At 35.7% G+C, this 25,017-nt stretch overlaps 1 protein-coding gene across 11 annotated transcripts in view; it reads right to left on the bottom strand.

The window, feature by feature from the left end:
* Positions 1-834: 834 nt before the first annotated feature.
* The window catches only part of DNAH5 (dynein axonemal heavy chain 5), a 157,888-nt gene continuing 133,705 nt past the window's right edge, over positions 835-25,017 (bottom strand). For 9 of the 11 annotated variants that reach the window (XM_074826033.1, XM_074826022.1, XM_074826039.1 and 6 more), the window contains 14 exons: positions 21,226-21,469; positions 19,985-20,099; positions 19,353-19,543; positions 17,937-18,058; positions 16,910-17,059; positions 14,955-15,200; positions 13,193-13,412; positions 12,360-12,565; positions 11,345-11,548; positions 10,509-10,724; positions 7,674-7,886; positions 4,681-4,833; positions 2,558-2,789; positions 835-1,289 (listed from right to left, as the gene is read on the bottom strand). In XM_074826033.1, coding sequence (XP_074682134.1) covers positions 1,138-1,289; positions 2,558-2,789; positions 4,681-4,833; positions 7,674-7,886; positions 10,509-10,724; positions 11,345-11,548; positions 12,360-12,565; positions 13,193-13,412; positions 14,955-15,200; positions 16,910-17,059; positions 17,937-18,058; positions 19,353-19,543; positions 19,985-20,099; positions 21,226-21,469 — 2,664 coding nt within the window. In that variant the 3' untranslated portion in view covers positions 835-1,137. Of the gene's footprint in view, positions 1,290-2,557; positions 2,790-4,680; positions 4,834-7,673; positions 7,887-9,886; positions 9,930-10,508; positions 10,725-11,344; positions 11,549-12,359; positions 12,566-13,192; positions 13,413-14,954; positions 15,201-16,909; positions 17,060-17,936; positions 18,059-19,352; positions 19,544-19,984; positions 20,100-21,225; positions 21,470-25,017 lie in introns of those variants that run through there. The other 2 variants (XM_074826084.1, XR_012623466.1) reach the window with 2 other exon arrangements.

Raw genomic sequence — 25,017 nt, forward strand, 5'->3', positions numbered from 1 at the left:
TTCTCCCTTGCAGCATTTATGTATGACAGACGCACCAGGAATACTGGCTCTTTCTGTTTCTTCTTCTTCTGCAGCACCTGTTATTGTGAATGACCACTAAGAGACATGACCTATTGGACTCAGAAACAAAAATACACTGGCTTTTTGATGACTGAATAAGTGTGCTTGATGTGTGAAGTCAGTAGTGTTCAACTAAATGGAGCTGCTAACATTTCTCTCTTAAGATGGATTCCTATGTGAAAAGTTTCCCATCTAGGTAAGACACCAAAAAGGCTGCAGCACATAAGCAAAAAAGGAGAAAGGGAAGAAAAAAACCAACAACAACAACAAACAATTAAAACAATATATAAAATCACAACATTGCAAAATTAAAGCAGAAGAAAAGCTAAAATTGATGTCATAAAATTAATAACCTTGATGAAGACTGACTCAAATCTGGTGTACTATCACATAAAAAATATCCAAGCACTTTTATGGAACTATTTTCTTCCTATCCATTACATATTTATAAGTCATGAACCAAATATTATGGAATTCTGGCAGCTGTCAAATGCTTGTTTTCCTATGTAACACAACGAAATTGTTCTCCAAGTGGCAAAACTGGTGTGACATTTTTCCAGTCTCACCTTCCTTATTTAGACAGCAAGCAAACTAGAAATTATTAGCTAGGAAATAAATCTTGGAACATCATCTTGAGGGATATTAACTAATATGAACGAACAACTGGGCTTAGCTTTCCACACATAACACACACACACAAAAAAAAAGCATTGCATTTAACGTCTTGAAGGTAAGCCCTGATACAAGCATATTTACCACTGAAAAGTAACAATGTTCAAGTCAATTAATCTTTATTCAAAGTAAAATTAAGCAGAAAAATAGTAAGATAGGAACACTGAGTATTTGTCAAGACATCAAAGGTAGTACTTCAATCTATTTACCAAACAATATCACTCTAAGATTTATCATTTATAAGCCTATTGTAGAGGTTTACTGAGAAAAGTTTTTTAAAAATACCATAATGGAGTCTATGCCTTAGAAAATATATTTTTAGAAGTGATCCATTGTATAGCTAACTACATATTGATGTTTACATTTAAAAACAGAAAATAACTCTTAGAAACCTTTTTTTTAACATTACTTGACATCACACAGAAGTGCTACCCCACGCAGTACCCAGTGCTCTGGAGGCTGAAGAGTTTTAAGATCCACAGCAGCAATGTAATTCATATCTGTTCGAATGGTCTTTTTGTAGACTGGACATGAATACAGACGTGGATCTTTTGAAGCTGACAAGACAAAAGAGACATAAAAACCAATGAAACTAGGTTGAAAAAACAGGGCCCTTAGGGACTGGACATAAGGCAAATGTAAAATCGAATCGAAGTTCAATAGCACACAGCTCTCCATCACCACTAAAGAAAACTCTTACTTGATTCTCACCCTGTTCGCTACTGTGTTATTGTTGAAAGACACATATGGCTTGAAATTCCTGTAGGTTTAAGATTTAACAACACTACCTAGGAAATGGACATACCAAGAAATGTAAATGGCTACTCTAGCAAGATTAGAGTTATTATTACTTCAATCTGCCCACTGAACATTATTTCTTATCAATATATTATTAATACGTCAAAATAAAAAATGCCTTATTTTGAAATGCATTTAGTATTTCAGAGTATAAATTGTCAACTTCTTCACTGCAGAATTAGAACAGCAGTTTAGTCATGCTTAATACTTCAGTGTTCATTATTTAGCATCTTGGCTGCTGTCACAGTGATCATGCCTCTTACAAAAGACCAGCTACACAAAAATTGCATGTAAGCAGTCTTTGCTTTTGGAGATGGAATGATTTTCAACAGAAGTTTCCAATTTTACATTCGACAGTGCATAGCCCTATCCTATTTTACATCCCTATTCAACAACATTTCCTATTTTATATGCAAAAATCCCCCACATTAACCTAAATTATTTATTTTCACAAAATAGCACTGTCCTTCTGCCCTGTAAGTTTCCTTTCCATTCTCACAGTCCTTTTCTGCCTCAAAGATAAAACACCTACCATCTCACTCCACCTCTTGCTTGCTTCTGTTAGCTCAAAAATAGCCTCCTCCAGAAAAAAAAAAAATTATAAATATACATGTTACATATATAATGTTATCTATAAATATGTCATATAGGATATACATTTTTTAATATATATATTGTATACATACATAAGTTTTTTATATATATAAATTACATTGGGTTTTGGGATGTGGGAAAGAGGTTATCTGAGTTTAGGTTATGGAGGTTACAGCGTTTATGTATATAAATATTGATCTGCTCAATCTAGGACACATATTGTCAATGGAAGACTGAATGCAAGCATGTTTGTCTGAGGAAGCAGATAACAGCTCATCTGTAATGGGTTTAAGAAGTTAACACCGTTAACACCAGAAGGTAGAGACACATCTAAATATTAGGAAAAAAGTATCTATTATCAATTATTAAGGAAGGTTGAAAGCTCATTTTATAGGCAAGACTGGGAAGGCTCCTTTACAATACAGTTACTTACTGTTATTCTCTGCATATATCCTTATAACCGGCATCATCTCGAAGAGCACCTTGGGCTTAGATTCAGTCAGTCTCATGTTTCTTCTGTCCCAACCAGCTCCTTCCAAATACAGCCCATATACATAGACACCTTCCAAAGGAGGGCTTGTGATATCATCCTTCATCCATTTAGTGACCTCATTGCACAGCACTACACTGTCAAGAGCCCATCCTTTGTTAGCCCTTGTTATTTCCTGCTCAAAATAGACAAAAAATTTTAACACGTGCACAGAGCCATTTTTTGCAAGCATTTATTAGAAACATATATGTATGGTCACAACTTATCCTCTTTGATACAAAAGAAAATAACTTTTTATGATATCCATGTTTACAGCAGTTTGATTTCTAACCTAGCGATGGCATAGTAGTAAGAGAAAGCTTTCAGTACTTTATCCACTGTATTTGATTTTCAGTCTTTCTATTATATACAAAATCTTAAGACCATATCAAGTAACACAACCACTGAATGCCAGTGGTAACTGGCTCTTGTGAATATGAAAATTTCACAGCTTACATGAGATAAGAAAACATTAACTGCATGTACTAAGTAAAACAGTTCCAATAACAAAAGCAAAATGCATAATTTGGTGCATATTTTCTGGGGTTACCTTCCTTTTCCTGTACCTATACCCTTCATTAACTGTATTCTTAACAATGAGTTAGAGCTCACTCAGCTTTAAAGTTACATAAAGAGACTGCAAAAAAACAGAATACTTGAAGACAAACATGCTTAAGGTTCAAGATCTATTTCAAATTTAGCCAGTTAGTTAGTGCACTGGACAACACCCTTTTTTCTTGCCCAGTCCCTTACTATCCCATGTCATTAAGTTATGCCAGACCTAAGTTTTATCCCAGTCTTGTAAAAGTTTTCCAAGATCTCTGTTTGAAGTAATTGGAATCAATGATTGTCCCGTACTGCAATTAATTAACTGCTTTAAAAGACCAGAAGGGTTTAGTTCAATGATCATTCTGAATGTTCACCTTTTTCACTTCTATCTGTTCCACCACATAGCAAAACTCAGAAAGTCGCTTTGGTTTTTACTTGGGACATTAGGTTGTTATGTACCCACATTTGGTTTTTAGGGAATTAAAAAGTTCTGTAGATTCCAACTGTTTCAGATCCTGCTACTAAACCCTTTCCACAAGCTTGGGTCCAAAGGCAATCCCAGTTTAGGACTGTTTACTCAAAAGAAATATCTTGTTATATAACTCCAAGGCTACATGCCTGCAATTGTAGTAGAAGTAGGTTACTAATTAGAACTTCAGTTTGACAGCCAAAGATTACACTACCCAGACCCCAGAGTAAGAGGGGATAATTTACTTCTCTGCAAATCTTCCTTCTCTCCTCCAAAAGTTAGGTTTATTCTGAGGCCCCACTGGATTCCCACCTGAGTATTCTTTCCCAGTTTTACAGATTCCAGACAATTATTGTCTCCAGTGTGTCCCTTTATGCCAACCAACATGGGTGTTTATTGCCTCTTTTTAAAGTAAAAAGTAGCTCACATGTCAAATGCAACTAGCATGCTGAACAACCAACACAATCATCAAGGCGACAGGTACGTACATTAACAAATACATCAAACTTCATGCTTAGCACAGGTTAATAAAGGAAATTCACACTTCATGAAGAGAGACTGAATCAGAGAGACTGAAGAAGTGTAATTTACGACTACTTCTGAGCAGCTGTTCTGGCAAGCCTCCAGCCAGGTAAGTACTGAACACAGACCAAAAGGGAGGGAAAAAGGGAAAAATCAATTCATGGGCTTAACACCTCTTCCCAGGAATATTTAAATGCTAACATTATTTCTCCAGCCTACCTTAATAATGTTGTAAGGTAGCCCCTACATACATGGGGCTTGGTCAAATTAGGAAATATATTTTAACACAGTAGTTGTTGATATACTGAAAAAGTATGTGCAAAGGAAAAACACTTCAGTCAGGAAATGTTAGACAGATATGCAGTCACATATCCTCCTTGCTGACATGATGGAGCCATGTGTATAACTCAGCCTTATCACACAATATATATTTTTAAAAAGAAGTATATCAAAGAATAAGCAGAGTGAGACTTTAAACACTAATTACCTGCCTCATTGCAGTTAAAAATCCTTGAGGATTAAAAAAACCCGTCATCCAGAAGCAGTTTGGTCGGCTTTCAAAAATCCAGTTGTAAAACTGGTGATTTCTTTCTAGAAGCTCAGTAAACCAGAAACCAAGTGTACTGGAAGCCCAAGATGCCTAAAATAGTAAACAGCATGTTCAGTTTTTAATTTCATTCAACAGTTTTAAAACATCATATTTGTGTCAATAAAAGGTACTACCTCACAAGGCAGTAAACAACATATTAGAACATTTCAAGTTCATTTTTCACGTCTTAACTTTTAACCCAATAGATAAACATTGCATCCCACTGACACCTGACGCAAATTCTTGCTCTGTTCAAATTCATGCCTACTATTCCTTTCAGACATGCTTAATGCTCCCTGTGGTAACTGTCCATTTATGAAGTCTTTGCAAAATTAGATAACTGTGTAAACTAGGAAGAAATACTGTATACATGGTTTTTCTAAAGCCAAGGTCAATGCATTGAGATAACAGGATTTCTGCCAAAATTATTCTGCTCTGAAAAAAGCTAAGGAAAATTGAACTTGGACTACATGAAGATTTATGCCGATTTTTCACTTCGAATAGTTGTATCATACCTGTGCTGTGAGGCATCTGCTTTGGTCTAGGTTTTGTACCATGAAAACACTTTGTCAATAAAAACAAAACAAGCAAACACCAAAAAAACTTTCCCCCATTTTCTTTCCATCAGTTGTCATTAACAGCTCTAGTTGTCCCTGAAAACAACTTATATGGGGAGAAGGATTGTTTAGCCTGGAGAAGAGAAGGCGCAGAAAAGTTATTATCAGTGTTTATACCTCATGTGTAGATAATGGAAGAAGATGGAGCCAGATCTTGCCAGTGATAGAAAAGGCAATGGACACAATACAAAATGTGGGAACCTGAAGGTGCACAAGTCCATGGGACCTGATGAGATGCATCCATGGATCCTGAGGGAACTGGCGGATGAAGTGGCTTAGCCACTATCCATCATACTTGAGAAGTTGTGGCAATCCGGTATAGTTCCCGCTGACTGGAAAAGGAGTAACATAACCCCCATTTTTAAAAACGGAAATAAAGACGACCCAGGCCAGTCAGTCTCACCTCTGTGACTGGCAAGATCACGGAGCAGATCCTCCTGGAAACTATGCTAGGGCACATGGAAAATAAATAGCTGATTGGTGACAGCCAGCATGACTTCATTAAGGGCAAATCGTGCCTGACATATTTGGTGGCCTTCTGTGATGGGATTAGAATGCTGGTGGATAAGGGAAGAGCATCTAACTTCATGTACCTGGAGTTGTGCAGTGTTTGACACTGCTCTGCACAACATCCTTGCCTCTAAATTGGAGAGACATGGATTTGATGGATGAACCACTCAGTGGACAAGGAATTGGCTGGATGGTTGCACTTAAAGAGTTGCGGTCAACAGCTCGATGCCCAAGTGGAGAGCAGTGACGAGTTGTGTTCCTCAGGGGCCGGTGTTGGGACTGGCACTGTTTAACACCCTTGGTGACATGGACAGGGGGACTGAGTGCACCCTCAGCAAGTTCACTGATGACACCAAGCTGTGTGGTGCGGTGGACACGCTGGAGGGAAGGGATGCCATCCAGAGGGAACTTGATGCATTGGACAGATGAGCCCATGAAGTTCAACAAGGCCAAGTGCAAGGTCCTGCACATCGGTTAAGGCAATCCCAAGCACAAATAAAGGCTGGACGATGAGTGGATTGAGAGCAGCCCTGAGGAGAAGGACCGGGGGGGCGGGATTGGTGGATAGAAAAGTGACTATGAGCCAGCAATGTGCGCTTGCAGCCCACAAAGCCAACCATGTCCTGGGCTGCATCAAGAGAAGTGTGACCAGCAGGTCAAGGGAGGTGATTGTCCCCCTCTACTCCATACACAGGGGCCCCCAGTATAAGAAGAACATAGACCTGCTCAAGTGGGTCCAGAGGAGGGCCACGAAGATGACCAGGGGGGCTGGAACACCTTCCCTGTGAGGACAGGCTGAGAGAGTTGGGGTTGTTCAACCTAGAGAAGAGAAGGTTCTGGGGAGACCTTAGAGTGGCCTGCCAGTACTTAAACAGGGCCTACAGGAAAGATGGGGAGAGACTCTTCATCAGGGAGTGTAGTGATAGCACAAGGGGTAACAGTTTTAAACTGAAAGAGGGTAGATTCAGATTAGATATCAGGAAAAAATTCTTTACTATGAGGATGAGGAGACACTGGTGGTTGCCCAGAGAAGTTGTGGATGCCCCCTCCCTGGAAGTGTTCAAGGCCAGGTTGGACGGGGCTTTGAGCAACCTGATCCACTGGAAGGTGTCCCTGCCCATGGCAGGGGGGTTGGAACTATATGATCTTGAAGGTCCCTTCCAACCCAAACCATTCTATGATTCTATGAAATGTCATTTAAATTTAAGGGGTTTTTAGTTTGTTGGTTGGTGGATGTTTGGTTGTTTTTAACTGCGAGGGTGATCAAACACTGGAACAGGTTGCCCAGAGAGGTTGTGGATGTCTTGATTCTGGAGAGTCCTAGGAAACCTGCTGTAATTGACCTTGTTTTCAGAAGTGGGATTAAACAAGACTATCTCCAGAGGTCCCTTCCAACCTCTACTGTTCTGTGATTCTACAACTACAAGACTTAATCTCAAAGAACAGCAACAGTGTAGTCCACTATTTTTTAAAATCCATCATCACATTTTAAATTATTCTCTTCTCTCTAGCTTTTTATCCTGCCAATATGCAACAGGCTGTTGAAATGGGAAATACCTGCATCTCCCACATTCATTTCTGTTTTTATAAATGAAAGAGGGCTTGTTTTGACGGTGTTTACTTTAGCCCAAAATCTACTCTAGCAGTTGCACAGTCCTGGTTAAGACTTGTGTTTGAAAAAAAGGATTTACTGTATGTCTAGCAGTTTAATCTAGCACTACAGAAATATATTTTTTTCTTACAAAACAAGTGACGTACACCTACTTTTTTCCACCCAGCAGGAATCCTTCCATCATACATGCAGTCTAAAGCATCCCTCAGATTTTCACTCATAACAATTGTCCCATCAATGGCAAGTTTTAGATCAGTCAGAGTGCTTCTTACTAAGGAAATAACTCTCTGCATTTGTTCAATCTCCTGTCGCAGAAATATGTTCATAGGCTGAAAAGGTCCCATGTTCTTTAGTCTCTCTTTTACCTGTAGGTAGAAAACCAAAGATCCTTCAACAGAAGTAGAAAACAAAGGTGACTTTATGTCAAGATTAGGCCCCATACAATTTTCAAGACATAATACTTTTATTTAGGAAGTTAAATGGCCAGTTTGGCATCTTCTTTGAATCCTCTGCAAGACAGAAATACAGGTTTTGTTTGAAAAGAAATCTATGATGCTGAGACTGGCTGTTTTTAGTCTAACTCATGATTTAGTCTGTATATCATTCTATGAGCTAATGTCATTTAAACAGCATGTATGCCATACCCCACCTGGAGGAATTCAGCTTTAATTCCAACAGACAGATCCCAGGGTCCACTTAGCACAACCACTCAAAAGTGATTGCCACAGCTACTTTGCCTCAGCATAGTAGTGCTATTTATGAGCAATGCTTGGGAACTACCACAATGTCAGGTAGTCTTGTATTCTAATAAACCTTGCCGATATATTTTTAATCAAAAGTGTAAAGTTAACAAATTATTAACAACTTTATCGACATAACTAGAAATTTTGTAGTCAATATGGTCCTATTGGAAGACAGGTGAAAAAAATTATATATATAACATGTATTGAATCTTATACAGGGTAACTGCCCTGTTCTTAATAATAAGCATAACCTTTCTAAGTTTATCAATATTTTGCTACACAAAAAGTAATTTAAATAGGTTTCACAAAGTGAAAAAGTTTATTGCTCCACATTCACCTTTATTAATACAAACTAAATTTCAATTTGTCATTTCTGATAAGAGCTGATCTGCCCAAAAAGAGCTCTTGTAAACTTAACAGGGCTAACTGTATCTATACACTGACACTCTATAATATATGTCTTTATTAAGCCACGTATCTATTCCCGGAGATGTCGAGTAGAATTTGAATAGAGTTGGACTAACAACTACCAGGAGATTTAGGTCATCACTAAAGCGGTACCCTTCTGAGAAGCTCAACAAATTTCAATCCTTTGCAGATCTTAGGAACCTGGTTCAGCCTTTTGGAAAGTCATAAAGCTCAGACTTCTAGAAAGACAGTAGGTCAGAAACTTCATCAAGTGCAAACTTTCGGAAGACTGCCAGACAATCGCTATTCCAAATTCAGATATGTTAACTCATCTGTTCAGATAAAATATATTATCATAATTATGCTATTTGAGGGAAAGAAAATTATGTAATAAAAAATGGGCTACAGAAAACATAAAAAAACAGATGTAAGACATGGGTACCTGAAGAGAGTCTATACTCATGAGTATAACCCACATAAGGGAAACTTATTCCTGTGTAAAAACAGAAAAGAGGGCCTTAGATTGTACAAGTCCACTTGTGCCTTATAGCTCAGCATCCTGACAGGAGAAATTTGGCATTCATAAGCCACCTAGCCTTGTATCAGGTCCTCACGCTAACTTCCATTAAAGAGTAAGTAAAATGGCAGAAGACTAAGGACAAGAGATTTCACTCTCCTCAAGAAGGAGACGGTAGGCAAATTATCTAATTAATAAAACAGCTTACTGCCTAGATGAGCAGGTGGCTGCTTTGGGAACCTGTTAAAGTACAAACATGGGTGTGAAATTCTTTCTGATCACACATTGGGGTCATTCATATCCATTTCATAACAAAAGTGTTTTAAATGCTTTATTAGTGACATAACTCATCTTACTTGCTTTTAAGCTTTCACATATATAATGAAACACAGAAGTTCAGCATGACCTGACATAAGAAATATAGGAAACTTAACTATTTTACAAGCATTTTCCTCTCATTTGTTTAAAGCTCATAATCAGCCTGACCTGTGAAGAACTATAATGTCAGCATCCTAAAATTCTAGGGGCTCTAAAGGACAACTAAGAACTATGGAAAGACCCAGAAACACCACAAATTGTCCAAACACTCAGTTAAAGTGTAGTCTCCAGGATGGGGACATAGAATACAGTCAGTTGGAGTGTCTATGTATCCAGTTATCAGTAAATGTGTTTTAACTGTAAGAAAAAACCCTCTCACCTTGAGAGTCATTCCATCTTCCCCATAAACAGAAGGAAAGCTGCTATTTCAGAAAAGAAATGACTGTAAGGCAGCAGGTGTTCATTACAAATATAATTACATAGGCTATTATGTGTTAATACGGATCATGAGATACTAACACTAGGCTTCAATCAATGAAACCTATCACTTGAGAATCTTTTCAACATTCACTTCACTGAAGAAGAAAGCAGCCTAAAATATCTTCAGAATGTAAGCTGTATCCCAAAGTGATACATATGTTAAAGCTGTCATACTTTTAGAAGCATGAAACACTTACAATACAACCTCAGTTCTCTACAGTGTCAACAACCTTAGTTAAAAGCTGATGATCCTACCTCCCCCACAGTGCAAATGACTACTTAAGCATTAAGTGGTTTAATATTTTGAAAAAGCTCTTACAAAAGCACTTCAGTGCACATTTAGTGACTTTGTTATAAATGTTAAGAGTCTGGTCAGACTCCTTGAAAATATGTTTTTGAAGTATTGCCTGTATGAATGAATTCAGGCATGCTTTTAGAAGAATTAATATAGTTACTTTTTTTTTTTACTCCACACAAAGCAAGCTGGAAAAAATGTTTTTGACAGATTTTCATTAACTCACTTCAAATGGTACATAATCAGCAGGAAGCTTTTCCAGCATATCATCAGCCAGTCTGGCTACAACTGCCTCACGGGTTTCACCTCCTCCACCAGAGCTATCTTTAGGTTGAATACTGAGGATGATGTCCAATACGTCTTTGGAAAGTTTAGTTTGGTAAGTGATATCCGCATTGGGGTGCAAACCAAACACCTCTGGTGTGTCATAAGCAGGAAGACTCTACATAGTAAAATATAAAAAAGAGCACAACTGGAGATGGATTTATAACCTAATTATTAAAAAAAAAAAAAGCAAACAAAAAAACCACAACAAAACCAAATAATAAACACAAGAAAAAAAAAGCCTTATATTGTAAAGTAAGAGGCTAGATCTCTTCAAATAGTCTTAGGGCAAATAACTTGCTGTGATCTGTTTGTCATGTGACAGCCCAAATCACACCAATGTTAACAACAAATTCAGTTTCCTCCTCCATATGCTATTTTAATAGTCAGCTTGTACTTTCATGTATCTATGCTTTTTATTACTGTGGGATTGTACCCAATGCCTGGACTCCATTCTTTGCCCTCTTTAATAACTGTATGCCTCCAGGTATGTCCCTCAAGCAAATCACATGAAAAAGAAAAGATTCCTGTCATGATGATGATAACACTGATGATAACAATTAGTTGTCACTAATTATGTAGACTGTTAGAAAGCAATAAAGAATCTGTGAATAAAAGACAAAATACAGGTACTCAGAAAGAAAGACAAAATATAGGGAATCAGGAACTTGTGAGAAATAAGTGAATTGCTTTTTTTTTTTTTTTTTTTTTTTTGTCGAAAAGCTTGCATTTACCAACCTGTATGTACTGAAGATATTGATCCACCATAATACATTTAGGTATGCTGTATCCTTTGTAGAAGCTGAATTCCTGACTGAATGTATTTTCACTGAACCAAACCTTTACAAAGGTGTTCATGAGTCTTTTGTCATAGTCATCTGTCACACGGCCACCATACTGGATCTCACCTATCATGTAACAAACAGTACTCCACGAGATCCCCTAAAACCAAGCAGAAAGCACTGACTTTAGCTAATCCTCTTCTCATCTATTTACATCTCCCTTAGTAAGAACAGCTGATATACCAAGTCCTGCATCTCTGTCCCTTTTGCAAGAAAGTTATTTTCTTACTACTCTTTTTTCCTATAACCCTGCATTCCCAGAACACCTTCAAGGATTTCACAAAATAGAATTCATTGACAGCTAATTCAAGAGGCTGTTCTGACATCAGGGCAAGAGGGATACAGCTACATTCCAATCATGCTTTCAACCCCACTTAAAGTGCCAATCATAAAGTGATCTGCCACAGACCTCTATATGACAAGTGACCATATGAAAGGGAGGAATGTAAGAGTAATTCTTACATAGTCATTTAAAGACACTTCCAATTTCTTTTGTTGCCAAGATATGTTGGAGGACCCCAATCTTATTTTTTTACTCCCATTAGATTTAAACAAAATAATATTTTAAACACAAGGGTCCATTTTTAACTATCTGACTTAATTAGCACTGAAAAGAAGGTCTATACTTCTAAGGTTTATATTTCTGAAGTTTTCTGGGAAGATGGCTAGGAGGGATTTTTTTTAATATACAGGGTAATATAGAAATTTAACATGTATAGGATTAAAAGTTTAATTTAAGCCTGTTGCTTTACAAATATGTTTGCTTGGAACGTTGAATGTTTGTGGAAAGAAACAAAAGTATAACTTAAAATCATGTTTGTGTTTAAGTTATTGGGAACCATGTATATACATTCCACTATTAGAAATATCCATCACCCTAATCCACCTTCCCCACAAAAAACATTAATTACCTTCTTGGCATCCATGCCATCCAAGTGGTTTTGAATGAACTGCACAGTAGCATTGAAATCAGCTTGATTAAACTCATAGGGTATATTCCAACCCAGAGATCCAAACTTGCGTCTTTCTTGAACAGTGGAGTGTAGAAAGGCTACAGCATACAACATTGGTTTCCATTGTACCATGTCACTGACATCTAGTAAATCCTGGCTGACACCTATTGATTGTAAGTGGGCTTTATAAGAAACACACTAATAGTATTTTCCAAAATTACTTTAAATCAGTGCTAAAACACTACTTCTAGAGATATTCAGTTGGCTCTCTGCCTCTCCCAAGAGTAAATTATTGTTCTACAAAGTGTTCTGCGCTGAAGACAGTTTATATCATGTTATTAAGTTGCTCACATTAAGAGTAAACTTCATAAAAAAAACAGCACAATTTACTAATAACTGAATTCACATTCAGTTGCTTTCTGCACAGACTGTGACTTTTATTTTATGTAATGTAAAGAGAACTTAATAGAAGACAAAGATTAACATGTCGCTTTTCTGCCAAAAGACACAAGATGAACAATTTAAACACTTTAGAAGCCAACATCTGAGAAAAGAAAAAGCATTTCCTATTTTGCTGTCCAATTAGTTCTGGCAACAGAACTTCAGCAGATCTTCCTTTTGATTTTCACAACTTCTAGCTCAAACCAAGGATCAAAATGTGTCCTGGCGTCATTGTGTGAAGTTCTCCAGGCTAGCTACTATCAGTGGCTACAATGTGACCACACGGTAACATCAGAAAGTCTAAAAAAGAGCAAAATTTAATTTAAAATCATTACCACTCTAGCACTCACCACTATATGTTCTCTTCAGTCCAGCTCTGAGACCTTGTGGTGGTTCATTGGTAAACTTAATAGACATTTGAAGAAGGGTGATGGGGAACTGTTTATGAATGTCAGTTGTCATCCACAGACGAAAGCTTTCATGGACAGTTTCTGTCTCCATTACCGTGTCCATCAACTCATCCAAAAAGTCAAGTCCAAGGTGGCAGTTTTGCAGAAGTGCCCAACCTCCCTAATTTAAAACAACAGAATATAAAGTTATCAACATTGTTTACAAATTGAAATCACTAAAATCACCCTTTGTTTATGCTGTAGGTTAGGAACAAAGCCCACACTTCCAAGCCATAGAAAAATATAGCACATTTAACATTTTATCAGGGCTGTTAAAGGAAGAAATCCTCCACAGCTGATTTTGCACCACTGACTCACCAAATCAAAACCAAGGCCTTAATCATTTGATTTCATGTACAAACAGAGACCAGTATCCACAGTAATGGTACACATGCAATCAACAAAATATTTTTTCTCCAAAAGATAGTCATGTGAGCTAAACTGTGGGCTGTTCCTTCTGGAGGCACTGTTTGCTTGTTTGGTTTTATCATCTAAACAAGTGGTCCTTACTTGTCCAGCCTGGTCTTCTCAAGCAGTCCCTAACTCTTCCATTTCAGTACATTTAAAACATATCTGGACATGACTATAGTGCTGATAAACACCGATAAATCTTAACTTATATAAGGGACCTCAAGTAGCTCCATAGAGCAAGCTCCTAAAACTTGTTCCTCACAATGGTCACAGGCTTGGAAAATAACCAAATATACATATTTAACCTATTGTTACCAATCAGTAGATATCAAACTTTTTCATATGAATTATCATACTTCATATAGACATCTCACATACCTCTTCATTAAGAGGGTATGTGAGACAGTGAGGGAAAGTAATCGCATTTCTCTTAACTAAACAAAAGGAGCTCTTCTCCCCTAAGTTTTGAATGAGTTTCTTCTCATGTGATCTCCTAATTAGCTCATAATGTGAAGTTGTCAAACGAGAATCTGAGGCAAAAGTAATGGGAAAACTGGTTATACAGACAAGGAAGCAGCTCATAACACAGGAGTGCAAGAATTTTAATTTGTTCACAAAGGCAGGCATAGCACTACAACCACCTGATCAGCAAAGCATGCTAAACTGGAACACCCTCAGCTTTTCTTTCTCATACAGGAAATTTTATATTTTAATTCTTCCATGCTTCACTTGTAAAATGCCTGTGCTATCAGATTGTCCACCCCAATTCAAAATCCAGACTACAGCAATACAAAATATTTTGCTACACAGCCTTATTTTTCTCAAAGTTATATGATTATCAATAGTATATTTGGAATTAATCTTCTTCATTTAACAAAATATGTTTGTATTTCTAAAAACACAAAACTGAAAAAATGTTGTGAAATGCTTGCTGAAGAATATTTAATATTCATGCAATCCAAACAATCAATTCAGCTACGTACATCAGTCAATAACCTCCAACAAATACTCCATTTTATATGAAAAACACTGATGTCTGCACAGTATCAAAAAGCTTGTTAGGCAAATTAAATGTCTGTGAAAAGACAGTTCTATTGCTTAGGACACTTATTTATACAAATAAATATAGACTCTTGCATCAGCATTAACTACCCACCAAATAACTTTATTTCATGACAGGACTTTCATTTCTAAGTGTTTAATACAGATATTTGTCTCTTACATAAATTACATTCAGATTATTGTCTCTTACATAAGCCATTGTCTGCTGTAGAAGTTTACGAGCATGGATTTCTTGCCCCTGGCCCATGGAAACATAACGTGTCTCTGTCTTCATTTTTTTTCCCAAGGCAATAATTGAGTCTGTAGGATCAGATCCCATGGAAAGAAAGCATATGAGAGGAGTACGTGGATCTGACTCTTCCCATGTCTTCTCCAAGTCCAAGATGACTCCCTCGGCATATTTCTCCCCCATAGTGTCAATGATGTATTTTCTTGCCTATATTAAAAAGGGTAAATTTAACCTGTGATGTAATCATTTCATACTGTTTTCTTCCCAGTATAAATACAATCAATAAGTAAACTGAAGAGCAAAGGCTGATAAAGACTTATATCTGAAATATAAATATGCAACAAATGTATTTTTACATGTTATCACATCACACTATCTTTGAAGGTGTTATTTCTTACAGCTTTCCAAGACCAGTTAAAACTTAAAAAATAATTGTTCTAATAAATATATCTACATGTATTGTTATATATAATACCTATCATTAAAGCACAATAAAAACTTCACTAAACCTTTAGAAAGGTTTTAGTGATTTAAAGATGGTATCTCCATTAGATACTATAACTCCTAACCTTAAAATCTAGCTTTCCTTTCCAAATACTAGAGAAAAAAGGAGGAAAGGATGGAAGATATGCTTCAAAGGTCTTTCCCACCTTCATGCTTAAACAAACAATGAATTAATAGTAGTAGTAATGAAAATAACTGTCACTAAGTAGAAGATCCAGAATAACAGGTGAAGACCATCTCTGTTATTCCTTATTTATTTTTAAAATTGTCAGACTATTGTTCCTTTTTACTAAGAAATAGAAAAGGCTCTTTCAAACAGTCCGAGATTATCATTCTTGTATTCTTTCCCACTACATTGCTTTTGTCTTAGACCAATTTTCCCCTTAATACCTCTGGATTACTTCTCAGAGAAAAAGATATTCAGCATTTAGCATTTAATAAACTATCAGTTTTCATAAAACCATCGTAAGATGAAAGTGTATCTTGCCCCCATTAACAGAACTGAGGAAGTAATTTTGCACGATCTGTTTCAGACACATAGCACACATCTGAGAGATTCATTATACAGCACCATTTAACCTTCTATTGACCACAGTTATACCAATAATTACTGAGACTTTCTGTGAATCCAGTCACAATATCCAAAGTGTTGCATCCATGAAATTAATACTACACTTTTAGTGATGCGTTCTGACTTCAGTAAACTGCCAACCATTGCTCTGAAATGGTCAGCAATTGCATGATTTTTATTCTTTTGCACTTTGGAAACTATTTTGGAAAATATTTCCACTATTTGGAAAATAACATAAAGATTAAAAATAGGCTCCTAAAAGTTGATTTTTCTTAAAAATAGGCCTAACCGTTTAATAAAATTTAATTTTATATTTCTCTCCTTTCTAAATAGATGGCTTTAAATTAAAAATTTTGAACAGACCTTAATATAGATTTTTCTAAGGTGAGTCTAAATCTTCCATGAAATAAATGGTTCCTCAATTAAATTGTTTTTGTTTTGTTTTTGCTCAGCCAACTAAGTTCATGAAAAGATTTTACTTCAGCCTAACATGAGGACACTTCTACAATTCCACTGAGTAATATCAGCAAGGGCAGTCAAAAATACCTTCTGAACTGATAAAGCAGAACTGGGTAAACACATACATTTCCCCAGATTCCAAATGAAGTCCTGTTTCCATAGTAAAATCACTGGCTAATATTCATTCAATATGTCGGAATAATTTTGCTAACACTGCCCTTGCAACAAATGCATAAATTGTCTGAAAATAATTTCAGAAAATGCAATGTAAAGGTACATTACAAAAAGGAGTTAAGCATTAAATAAAAAAATACTGAACTGCAATCCTGTAGCTATTATTCTAATGACACCTAAATAGACTATGTTGGCTATATAAATGTACCTGAGCTATGGTCCTGTCAGGACACCAAGATCTGATAAGAAGAAGATGTCTGAAGCAGTCCAAGGATTGACCATAGCCACTAGGAACCAGTTCTTCTTCAGGATTCTCACTATCAAACCAGATTTTCCACTGTTTCTCTGCTCTCGAAATCTGCATTATACCATCAAATGAGCAAATCTCACTAAAGAGAAAAGTCACATTTCAACTGCTACTAGGTCACAAACTTTTAATGAGGGTCAGAGACAGGTAATCCACACACAGGCGTTTGTTTAGCAATGTTAGTACACACATTTAGTAAGGCTAATCAAAAAAAGAGAGTATAAGCTTTCAGATTTTAAGTACAAAATTGTAGAATGCAACAATGCCCTTAAGCATTAATACTCTGAAAAAATGAACTACTACTCAGTATTTTCCATTAATGACATATTGCCATAGGAAGGTCAGAACAGATAGCTAGGCTCAGACATAGTTTTGAGAACGCTTAGGTACATTTCTGTTCCCCTCATGACTGTACAGAAGGTACTCTTCACATATACTAAATACTATTTACTTACTGTTAACTAACATACATTAGTTATGTCCATTAAGACTATTCATACAAGTGTTGAACACCTTTCCCCTAACTCTTACGCCACGTCAGCAGAGAAATATTGGAACAAGCATCATAAAACATAGTGTAGGAAAGCACAATAGGAATGCAAGAAAGTCTAACAACTGGAAGAAGCTTCAAGTTGTATTATGTGAACTGGATAATAGCAAGTTGTATCCCAATCTGAAAGTATTATAATTATATAGGGTGCAAAACGTTCTATTTTCTTCTTATTTTCCTTGGGGGTGGGGTGGGGGAGTGACATTGTTAAGTCTTTTTATCAATACAAGCTGCTAAGCAGTCGGGGCCACAACTGTGACTATCTGCTGTCAGTTTCATTCTGTTCTACAAAATAAACCAGTTTCCCACCACATGCCTTGATCACTATCAGACAGTCACTATCAAATAAGAGATTCATTTTGAAAAGCTCAGACTTACCTGATCAAGAATATCTGAAAATTGTTTAAGCTTACTGAGCTCCACCAAGTTCAGCCAAGTCATATCCAGAATCCATTTAGCCGGCTTAGGAGGACAAGCTTTAAGGTCTAGGGAAGCACCACCTGCAAGAAATTAGGAATCAAGTTATAATTAGAACTGTTGGAGACACACAAAAGACAAAAAAAAAAAAAGAAAAAAAGGACCTATTTGGAAAATGTAAACTAGATACTACAACTAGTCATTTCACATGACTAAGTATTCCCAGTTTGGAGAAAGACTACTTAATAACTAAGGATGGTCATAACGAAATTTCTGAGTTAGGTAAAATGCAAAATTTGTTTTAAAATCTTATTTTTCATCTTACTTTAAAACATTTTTTTTTAAATCCATAACAGCTTTCCATTACAATATACATCAATTTTTGTAAAAGAATAAGCTTCAGTTGGAGAAAAAACTGAAGATGCTTAATTTCAATGTTTTTTCTTTGATTTTTTGTCGTAGATACTGTAATAAGTTTGCCAATATGCACATTTGCCTTCCTTAGAATTCAGCTGAAGCTAAAAGAAAGCAAGCATAAAATAAATCGAAAACACAAGTTAAAAGAATCCATATTTTTAATCATGAGATTACAGGGGTTTTCTGCCTTAAAAAGTCATACCATCTTTGGTGAAGTGGAGTTTGTAGTCTGGTTACTTTACATTAATTTTTTTTTTTATGTTGTACCTTAAATTTAATCTTTGTTAACCAGTTTCTCTTTTGAGGATTTACTATTTCTTTGTGCAATGTGCCTGGAAATAAATGCTTGCTGGGAAAAGATATTCTGAATATTCAACATGGAAAAATTAACATTTATAATCCATAAATAAATGTTACCTGGAAAATTAAGTATCTTGGAAAGGTAATACAAAATTACCCCAAGCTTTTAAGTGAAAATACACAGTGCTTGTACACAGTTAAGACTAAAGCCATGAACTTGTCACATTCAGCTAAGAGACTGATATTCTTTTAAATTGCTAGCATCATTTTCTGTTCCTATTTGCTTGCTCATCCTCCTGCTGTTACCAAATAAACTAAAAGATGTTTAGCATAATAATAATTTTCCTAAGCCAAACACATACCTGGTGGTATTTGAGCAGCAGACATAAACATCAACTGAAAGAATACTTAACAATTTTCCTTTTAAATTCTCACAATTCTCAAAGCTGTATTTATCAATTTTCAGTGCAGTTCTATAAACTAGAACTACCATATAATGTTGTCTGTCACCAGGAGAAAATTATAATCATGTATTCTTTCAATCGACTGGCTTCTCACAAGCAAAAGGAAGCAGCAGGTTGGCTAGGAGATGTAACTACAGCTCACAAATTTTCAACAATAATATATATGCTCTACTTAAAATTGTTCCATAGTTCCAACCTTTAATAAGTGTCAGAAATTCTTCATGCTTCACTCTGTTTCTTTGTATATCAATCTTTAATGTAAGTAATAATGTGAAAAGAAATTTGTGCTCCTCATAGAGTCCTCTGGCAGCATATTTGAACACTTCATATGTCATATGTTCAATGATATTAGTAATCCTCTTGCTAGTTATAGGGCTTTTGGTAGACCTATTGGAAGAAAGGTTGGAAGAATGTTGATTTGCATAGGCTTTATTAAAGGGAATACTATCTTAAAGACAAAAAAACATAGTCCAGAACATTCAAAACATGAAAAAATAATAGATCATGAACACAGAATATCAGACAGCAAGCTAGCAACAAAAAAAATTCCTTTCTAATCAAGCCTTTCTGCATAGCTGAAAATCGACACAGTATACTGTTTTTTAATTACCTAACACCTAATTTATAATGACTGTAAGTACATTTGAAGGTTCTTTGCCTTGGTGATTAACAGAAAAAGGCTTATAGGTATTTAAACTGACAACTCCTGTCAAAATTGCAACGAGCAACACCCTCCTTTCTGACACAGTTTACAACAAATCTTTACTATACTACAGCCACCTCCAGGACTGGGTAAATACAAATGATACTTATTGTTAGCTAAATTACCTGGCTAGGGAGCGGTCAAAAATCCCCAAAAACTGTCGAAGCGAAGTCTGATACATCACATTGACCATGCTCATCTCAGTAATAAGGAAATATAAGATGCTACCTCGAGTTGCAACTGAAGACAGAAAAAAAGACTGTGTTCAAAATAGAAATGCAGAGCAGAAAACTCTCCTCAAGTACAGTGAGTTTAAGACTAATGCTAACAAGATTCTTCAGTTGCTCCATTCTTTTCTGGCCAGAAAAATAATTAAACATTAATTTAATCTCCATTTATACATTAGCAAAAAAAAAAAATCTTTTCTGTAATTAATGCATACTATGTAAAGCCCAGTTTTCAAATATGAGCGTATTTGGAGAGCACCTGGATGGTATACTGCAATATTCAGATCATCAGTAGAACATAAAAAGTAAGATTGTTTGAAGTACTGTTTGAGTATCCAAACAAATTTCTCTTTACAGACTTTTACAGGAGTCATATAAAAGCCAGATGAACTATATTGATTTAATTTACCCAGCACTGATTTAACTTACTTTCAGAAGCCATTTTAGTTTTAAATACAAAGGTTCTACAAAATCTGCAGTGATTTCTGGCATACTAACTGTACCATTTTACACATTTCTTAAAATGCAGGTATAATACTTAATTCACAAGAGCTTTTTTTTTTTTCACTTTTTTCCACATGTTTTCACCTGTCAATTAAAAGCCAAAAGACTGATAAAATGTGCTGATTATAATAACTTAAGGATCTATGACAGGATAAACAAAGTATTCATCCAAAGAGATACAAAAAGCATTTATGATTATATTGGCCCCCTAAAACTTTGTCTACATGTTGAACTCAAATGTACAGTTACATAAATACCCTAATGACTGGTCTCATTGATAGTCCATAAAAAGTGTCAACATTTTAACAGTTAAGAAAGAACAACCAAGCCCTCCCCCAAGTTTCTTATCCAGTAGACTAGATAGACAGGTACACTTGTATACAGAGCAATGGGAAGTCTAGGGAGAGAATAGACCATTCCATTTTATAAATTCCACATGAAGCATAACATTGACTATTTTCTCCACCATAGCTCAATATAACATTTCCTAGATACATTTTACTTATGGGAGAACACAGATCCTTCCCACCTACTATGGTCTTCCTGATCTCATGCTACCATTTCTTCTTACTCTAAGTATTGCTGTTTTAATCACATGCTCCGGTCATTTGTCTTTCATTGCTACCTTCACTCACCAGGTCTGTACTCTTCGCAGGCTGCGTTGATCTGGACTTCAGTTTCAGCAGAAGTTTGCAGTTTCTGTGTTACCTCCTCAGCAGTCTTCTTAGTGTTACTCAATACAATTATTAGACCCTCATCATCTGCCAGAGAACTCTTAGTGCTTGTAAGTCGGAACAAAAGGTTATCTTCTAGGTCTTTAATCCTTCTTTTGTTTATAGTCACATCTTCAATAAGATCTGTTCTTTCTTTCTCTAATTCCTGTTGGAATACATAGCAATATTTGGAAAACAGAAGAGCAATCAAAAATAAAAACAAAATAAACCAAGGTATTTCGTTCTAAGAGTACTGTTCCTACTAAAACAGTGCAGGTCAAGAGCAACTGCAATAATTTGGGGAATTTCAGTGGTATTTCTGACAGCAGGTCTAATACCACATTTCTGAACCTGCTACATAAGTATGCAAATCATTTCAACAAATACTATGGAGCATGCTCATATCATGCCTAATACAATTAGAAGTTCAGAATAGAAATTGTTTTTCTTCTCTATCTGTTTCAGACAAAGACAAGTGCAAACACCTTTCCAGGCACAGGATTTTATTTCACTCCATCTAATGCCATCTTCATTTATGCCTTGTTTTCCAATCACCATATTGAAAATATAGTCTCCATAATAATGAGCATCCTTAGTCAACAAATCAAGCATCAAGTATTTCACAAAGTGCATCTAAAAATACTCCTCCATCAACAGGGATAACTTCAGACTCTCACTAAAACGCTTCATTAAGAAAAGAAAGCACGTAGAACTCAAACTGAGTTGCTTCACTAGAAGTATATAGTTGATTACTTTTAGTAATACAAGCTGGACAGTGGTTTATACACCTAGTTTGGTTTTGAGTGGTCTTATATAAAAAAGATGGATACCTGTTGATTAACAGCTTTAAATTTAAAAAAAAAAAAAAAAAAAGTTGTTTAAAATATGTAGAAAAATACGTTCTTCAGAGATAAAAGGCCTTTCAGTTCATTCTTATACTACTCTTAAAATTAAACTTTAAAAACTTATTACAGATTAATCCTTCAGAGATAAAAATTATACATTGAAACAATAAAAAAATGTTTTAATACACTGAAGTAAAAAGAAAAAAACATGGAAGAGGATGGGTTAAGAGTCTTTCATAAGACAAGGATAATACAAATCTTAAGAATCAACAATAAGTGAGCCAGTTGGTAGAAATATTGGCTGTGTCGACAGAAATACTCCTTCACTGTTTACAAAGGTCTGGTGGATAGTTTTAACACTGTCTCTCCCAAGTGGGAAGCTGTGTGTTCACTCCACCTTTGCTAAGTCCACTTCAGCACTGCAGACAGGCTGCTATTATTCCAAAGAAACAGGGACAACACTAATACATGATTTCTCATATAGCGCTAAATGGATTGAGACCTGAGACCTTGGCAGGGCTTAAGGAAAGGTTTTACTCCCCCATTTGAGTAGGCAAGCCTTAAAGAAAGGTTTTACTCCCCCATTTGAGTAGCCCTCATTTATACAGATTTGCAACACTTAAAACTTTTGAAATTTTTTTATTTTCCCACATTCCAAACTTGTCATCTTCTCACTCCTACATTCTGCTAACATTCCTAAGTATTACAAGTATTTAGTTCTTGTAAATAGTCTTTTTATCTTAGAAAGGAAATTAAAAAAAAATCTTCATCTCATTATGAAATTTAAGTTCTTTTCTTGTCACTGTACAAAACTTATATTGAAACATTAGGTAGAAAAGATTTATTGGAACCATTGTCATGGCATAATGTAAATGTCACATGACTTAGAAGATGTTGTCCTAGTTTCAGCTGGGATAGAATTTATTTTCCTCCTAGTAGCTGGTATAGCATGTTTTGGATTTAGTATGAGAATAATGTTGATAACACACAGATGTTTTTAGTTGTTACTAAGTAGTGTTTATACTAAGTCAAGGATTCTTCAGCTCCTCGTGCCCTGCCAGCAAGAAGGCTGGAGGGGCACAAGAAGCTGGGAGGGGACACAGCCTGGACAGCTGACCCAAACTGGCCAAAGCAATATTCCATACCTTATGATGTCATGCCCAGTATATAAACTGGAAGAACTTGGCCAGGAATGGTGGGTTGCTGTTCAGGGACTGGCTGAGCATCGGCCAGCAGGTGATGAGAAACTGTATTGTGCATCACTTGTCTATCCTGGGTTTTATTTCACTCTCTTTTTGTTGTCTTCCTTTTCATCATCATTATTATTTATTTTATTTTATTTTTAATTCAATTATTAAACTATGTTTATCTCAACCCATAAGTTTTACTTGTTTTCAATTCTCCTCCCTATCCCATGGCGCGGGCAGGGATTGAGTGAGCGGCTGCATGGTGCTTAGTTGCTGGCCGGCGTTAAACCACAACAATGTACATACAGACTCAAAATATTCTGACAAAAACTGATTAAAAAAGACAAGAAAACTACAGTTAACTCCATTTCAATCAACTGATGCCTAATGGAACTAGAGAAAAGTAGGTAGCAATTACGAAGCAAGACAAGTATTATGCAAGTTTGATGAGGCAGAAACAATTTTTTAAAGTATAGCATTAAAAGAATGTTAGTATCCAATTAAATATAATAATTATCATGCTGATAAATCACTCTGAGCTAAATTAAATTTCATGTTTTGCTGAGTTCAATTTAAAAGGTTAAACATATTTTAGAGTGCAATGCATTTAAAAAACAGAAAGCTAAGTTTCCCTCACAAGAAGAGCCTGAGAAACAAGCAGGAAACAGAATGACCAAACTAAAGCAAGTTAAGTAACCTGAGATGAAAACCTTAGTGAAAAATCCATCTATTAAGCTTTTAAGATACTTTTTGCAGATCAGGAAGAGTACATAGATGAAAGCTTTCACCATGTTTTCATAAATTTCCAGTTGTAACATCGAAGATGCAAAAAAAATAAGACAAGTTACTATACATATAAATTCAAGAAACTTGCACCAAAGAGGCTATTTCAACTACAGCTTTATGGAATTGCTTTATACAAGCTGATGTCATTTTACAGGTTGTACCAAAGAATGCTAGATCTTGTTAATATTCATAAAATATAAAAGCTGTTACATAGCTTATACCATTCTGTCATAAAATGATTCACAAGTGCAAGTATTTCCATTAACTGTTCCTTACAAAACTTGAGCCTTTTTCCACCACAAATCTTGAAATATGAATGTGAAAATTCAAAAAGCCATAAATAGTTATTGTATTTTATAACTCCACTACTAATCTGACATATCTATTTCTACAACACTAAATAAAGTTTTTTGTCAAATTGCATAACAACCAATGTATCAAAACAATCATATTAATAAAACAGTACAAGTTATACTACATTCAGATATATATCAAGTCTCTCAAATCCAATTATTCCAAGAAATAGAGTAGAATTAAAATTATACAGATATACCAGCTACTCTTGACCTTCTTATGCTTAGCTCACATCTTGCAAATGAGTTTAATGTTCTGGTGGAAAGAAGAAATCAGTACCAGTATTCTTATCAGTAATAAATCAATTTTTTGAGATTTATGCCACACAGATTCTACCAGTAGACATACCAGAAAACACAGGAATGGAAAGTCAGACTTTGCAGAATCTTTAAATGATGTGCTGTAAACCCTCCTTTTCCTCTCTGCATGTCTAAATCTTACTCATCCAAAGTGCAGAACCATGTTAGAGACAGTGGAATGGCAACAAGGATATAAATGTACATACAAATCTTGAAGAACACTAACTTCAGACAAATAATCTC

Source organism: Strix aluco, chromosome 1 (assembly GCF_031877795.1).
Source record: "Strix aluco isolate bStrAlu1 chromosome 1, bStrAlu1.hap1, whole genome shotgun sequence".
Lineage (NCBI taxonomy): Eukaryota > Metazoa > Chordata > Aves > Strigiformes > Strigidae > Strix > Strix aluco.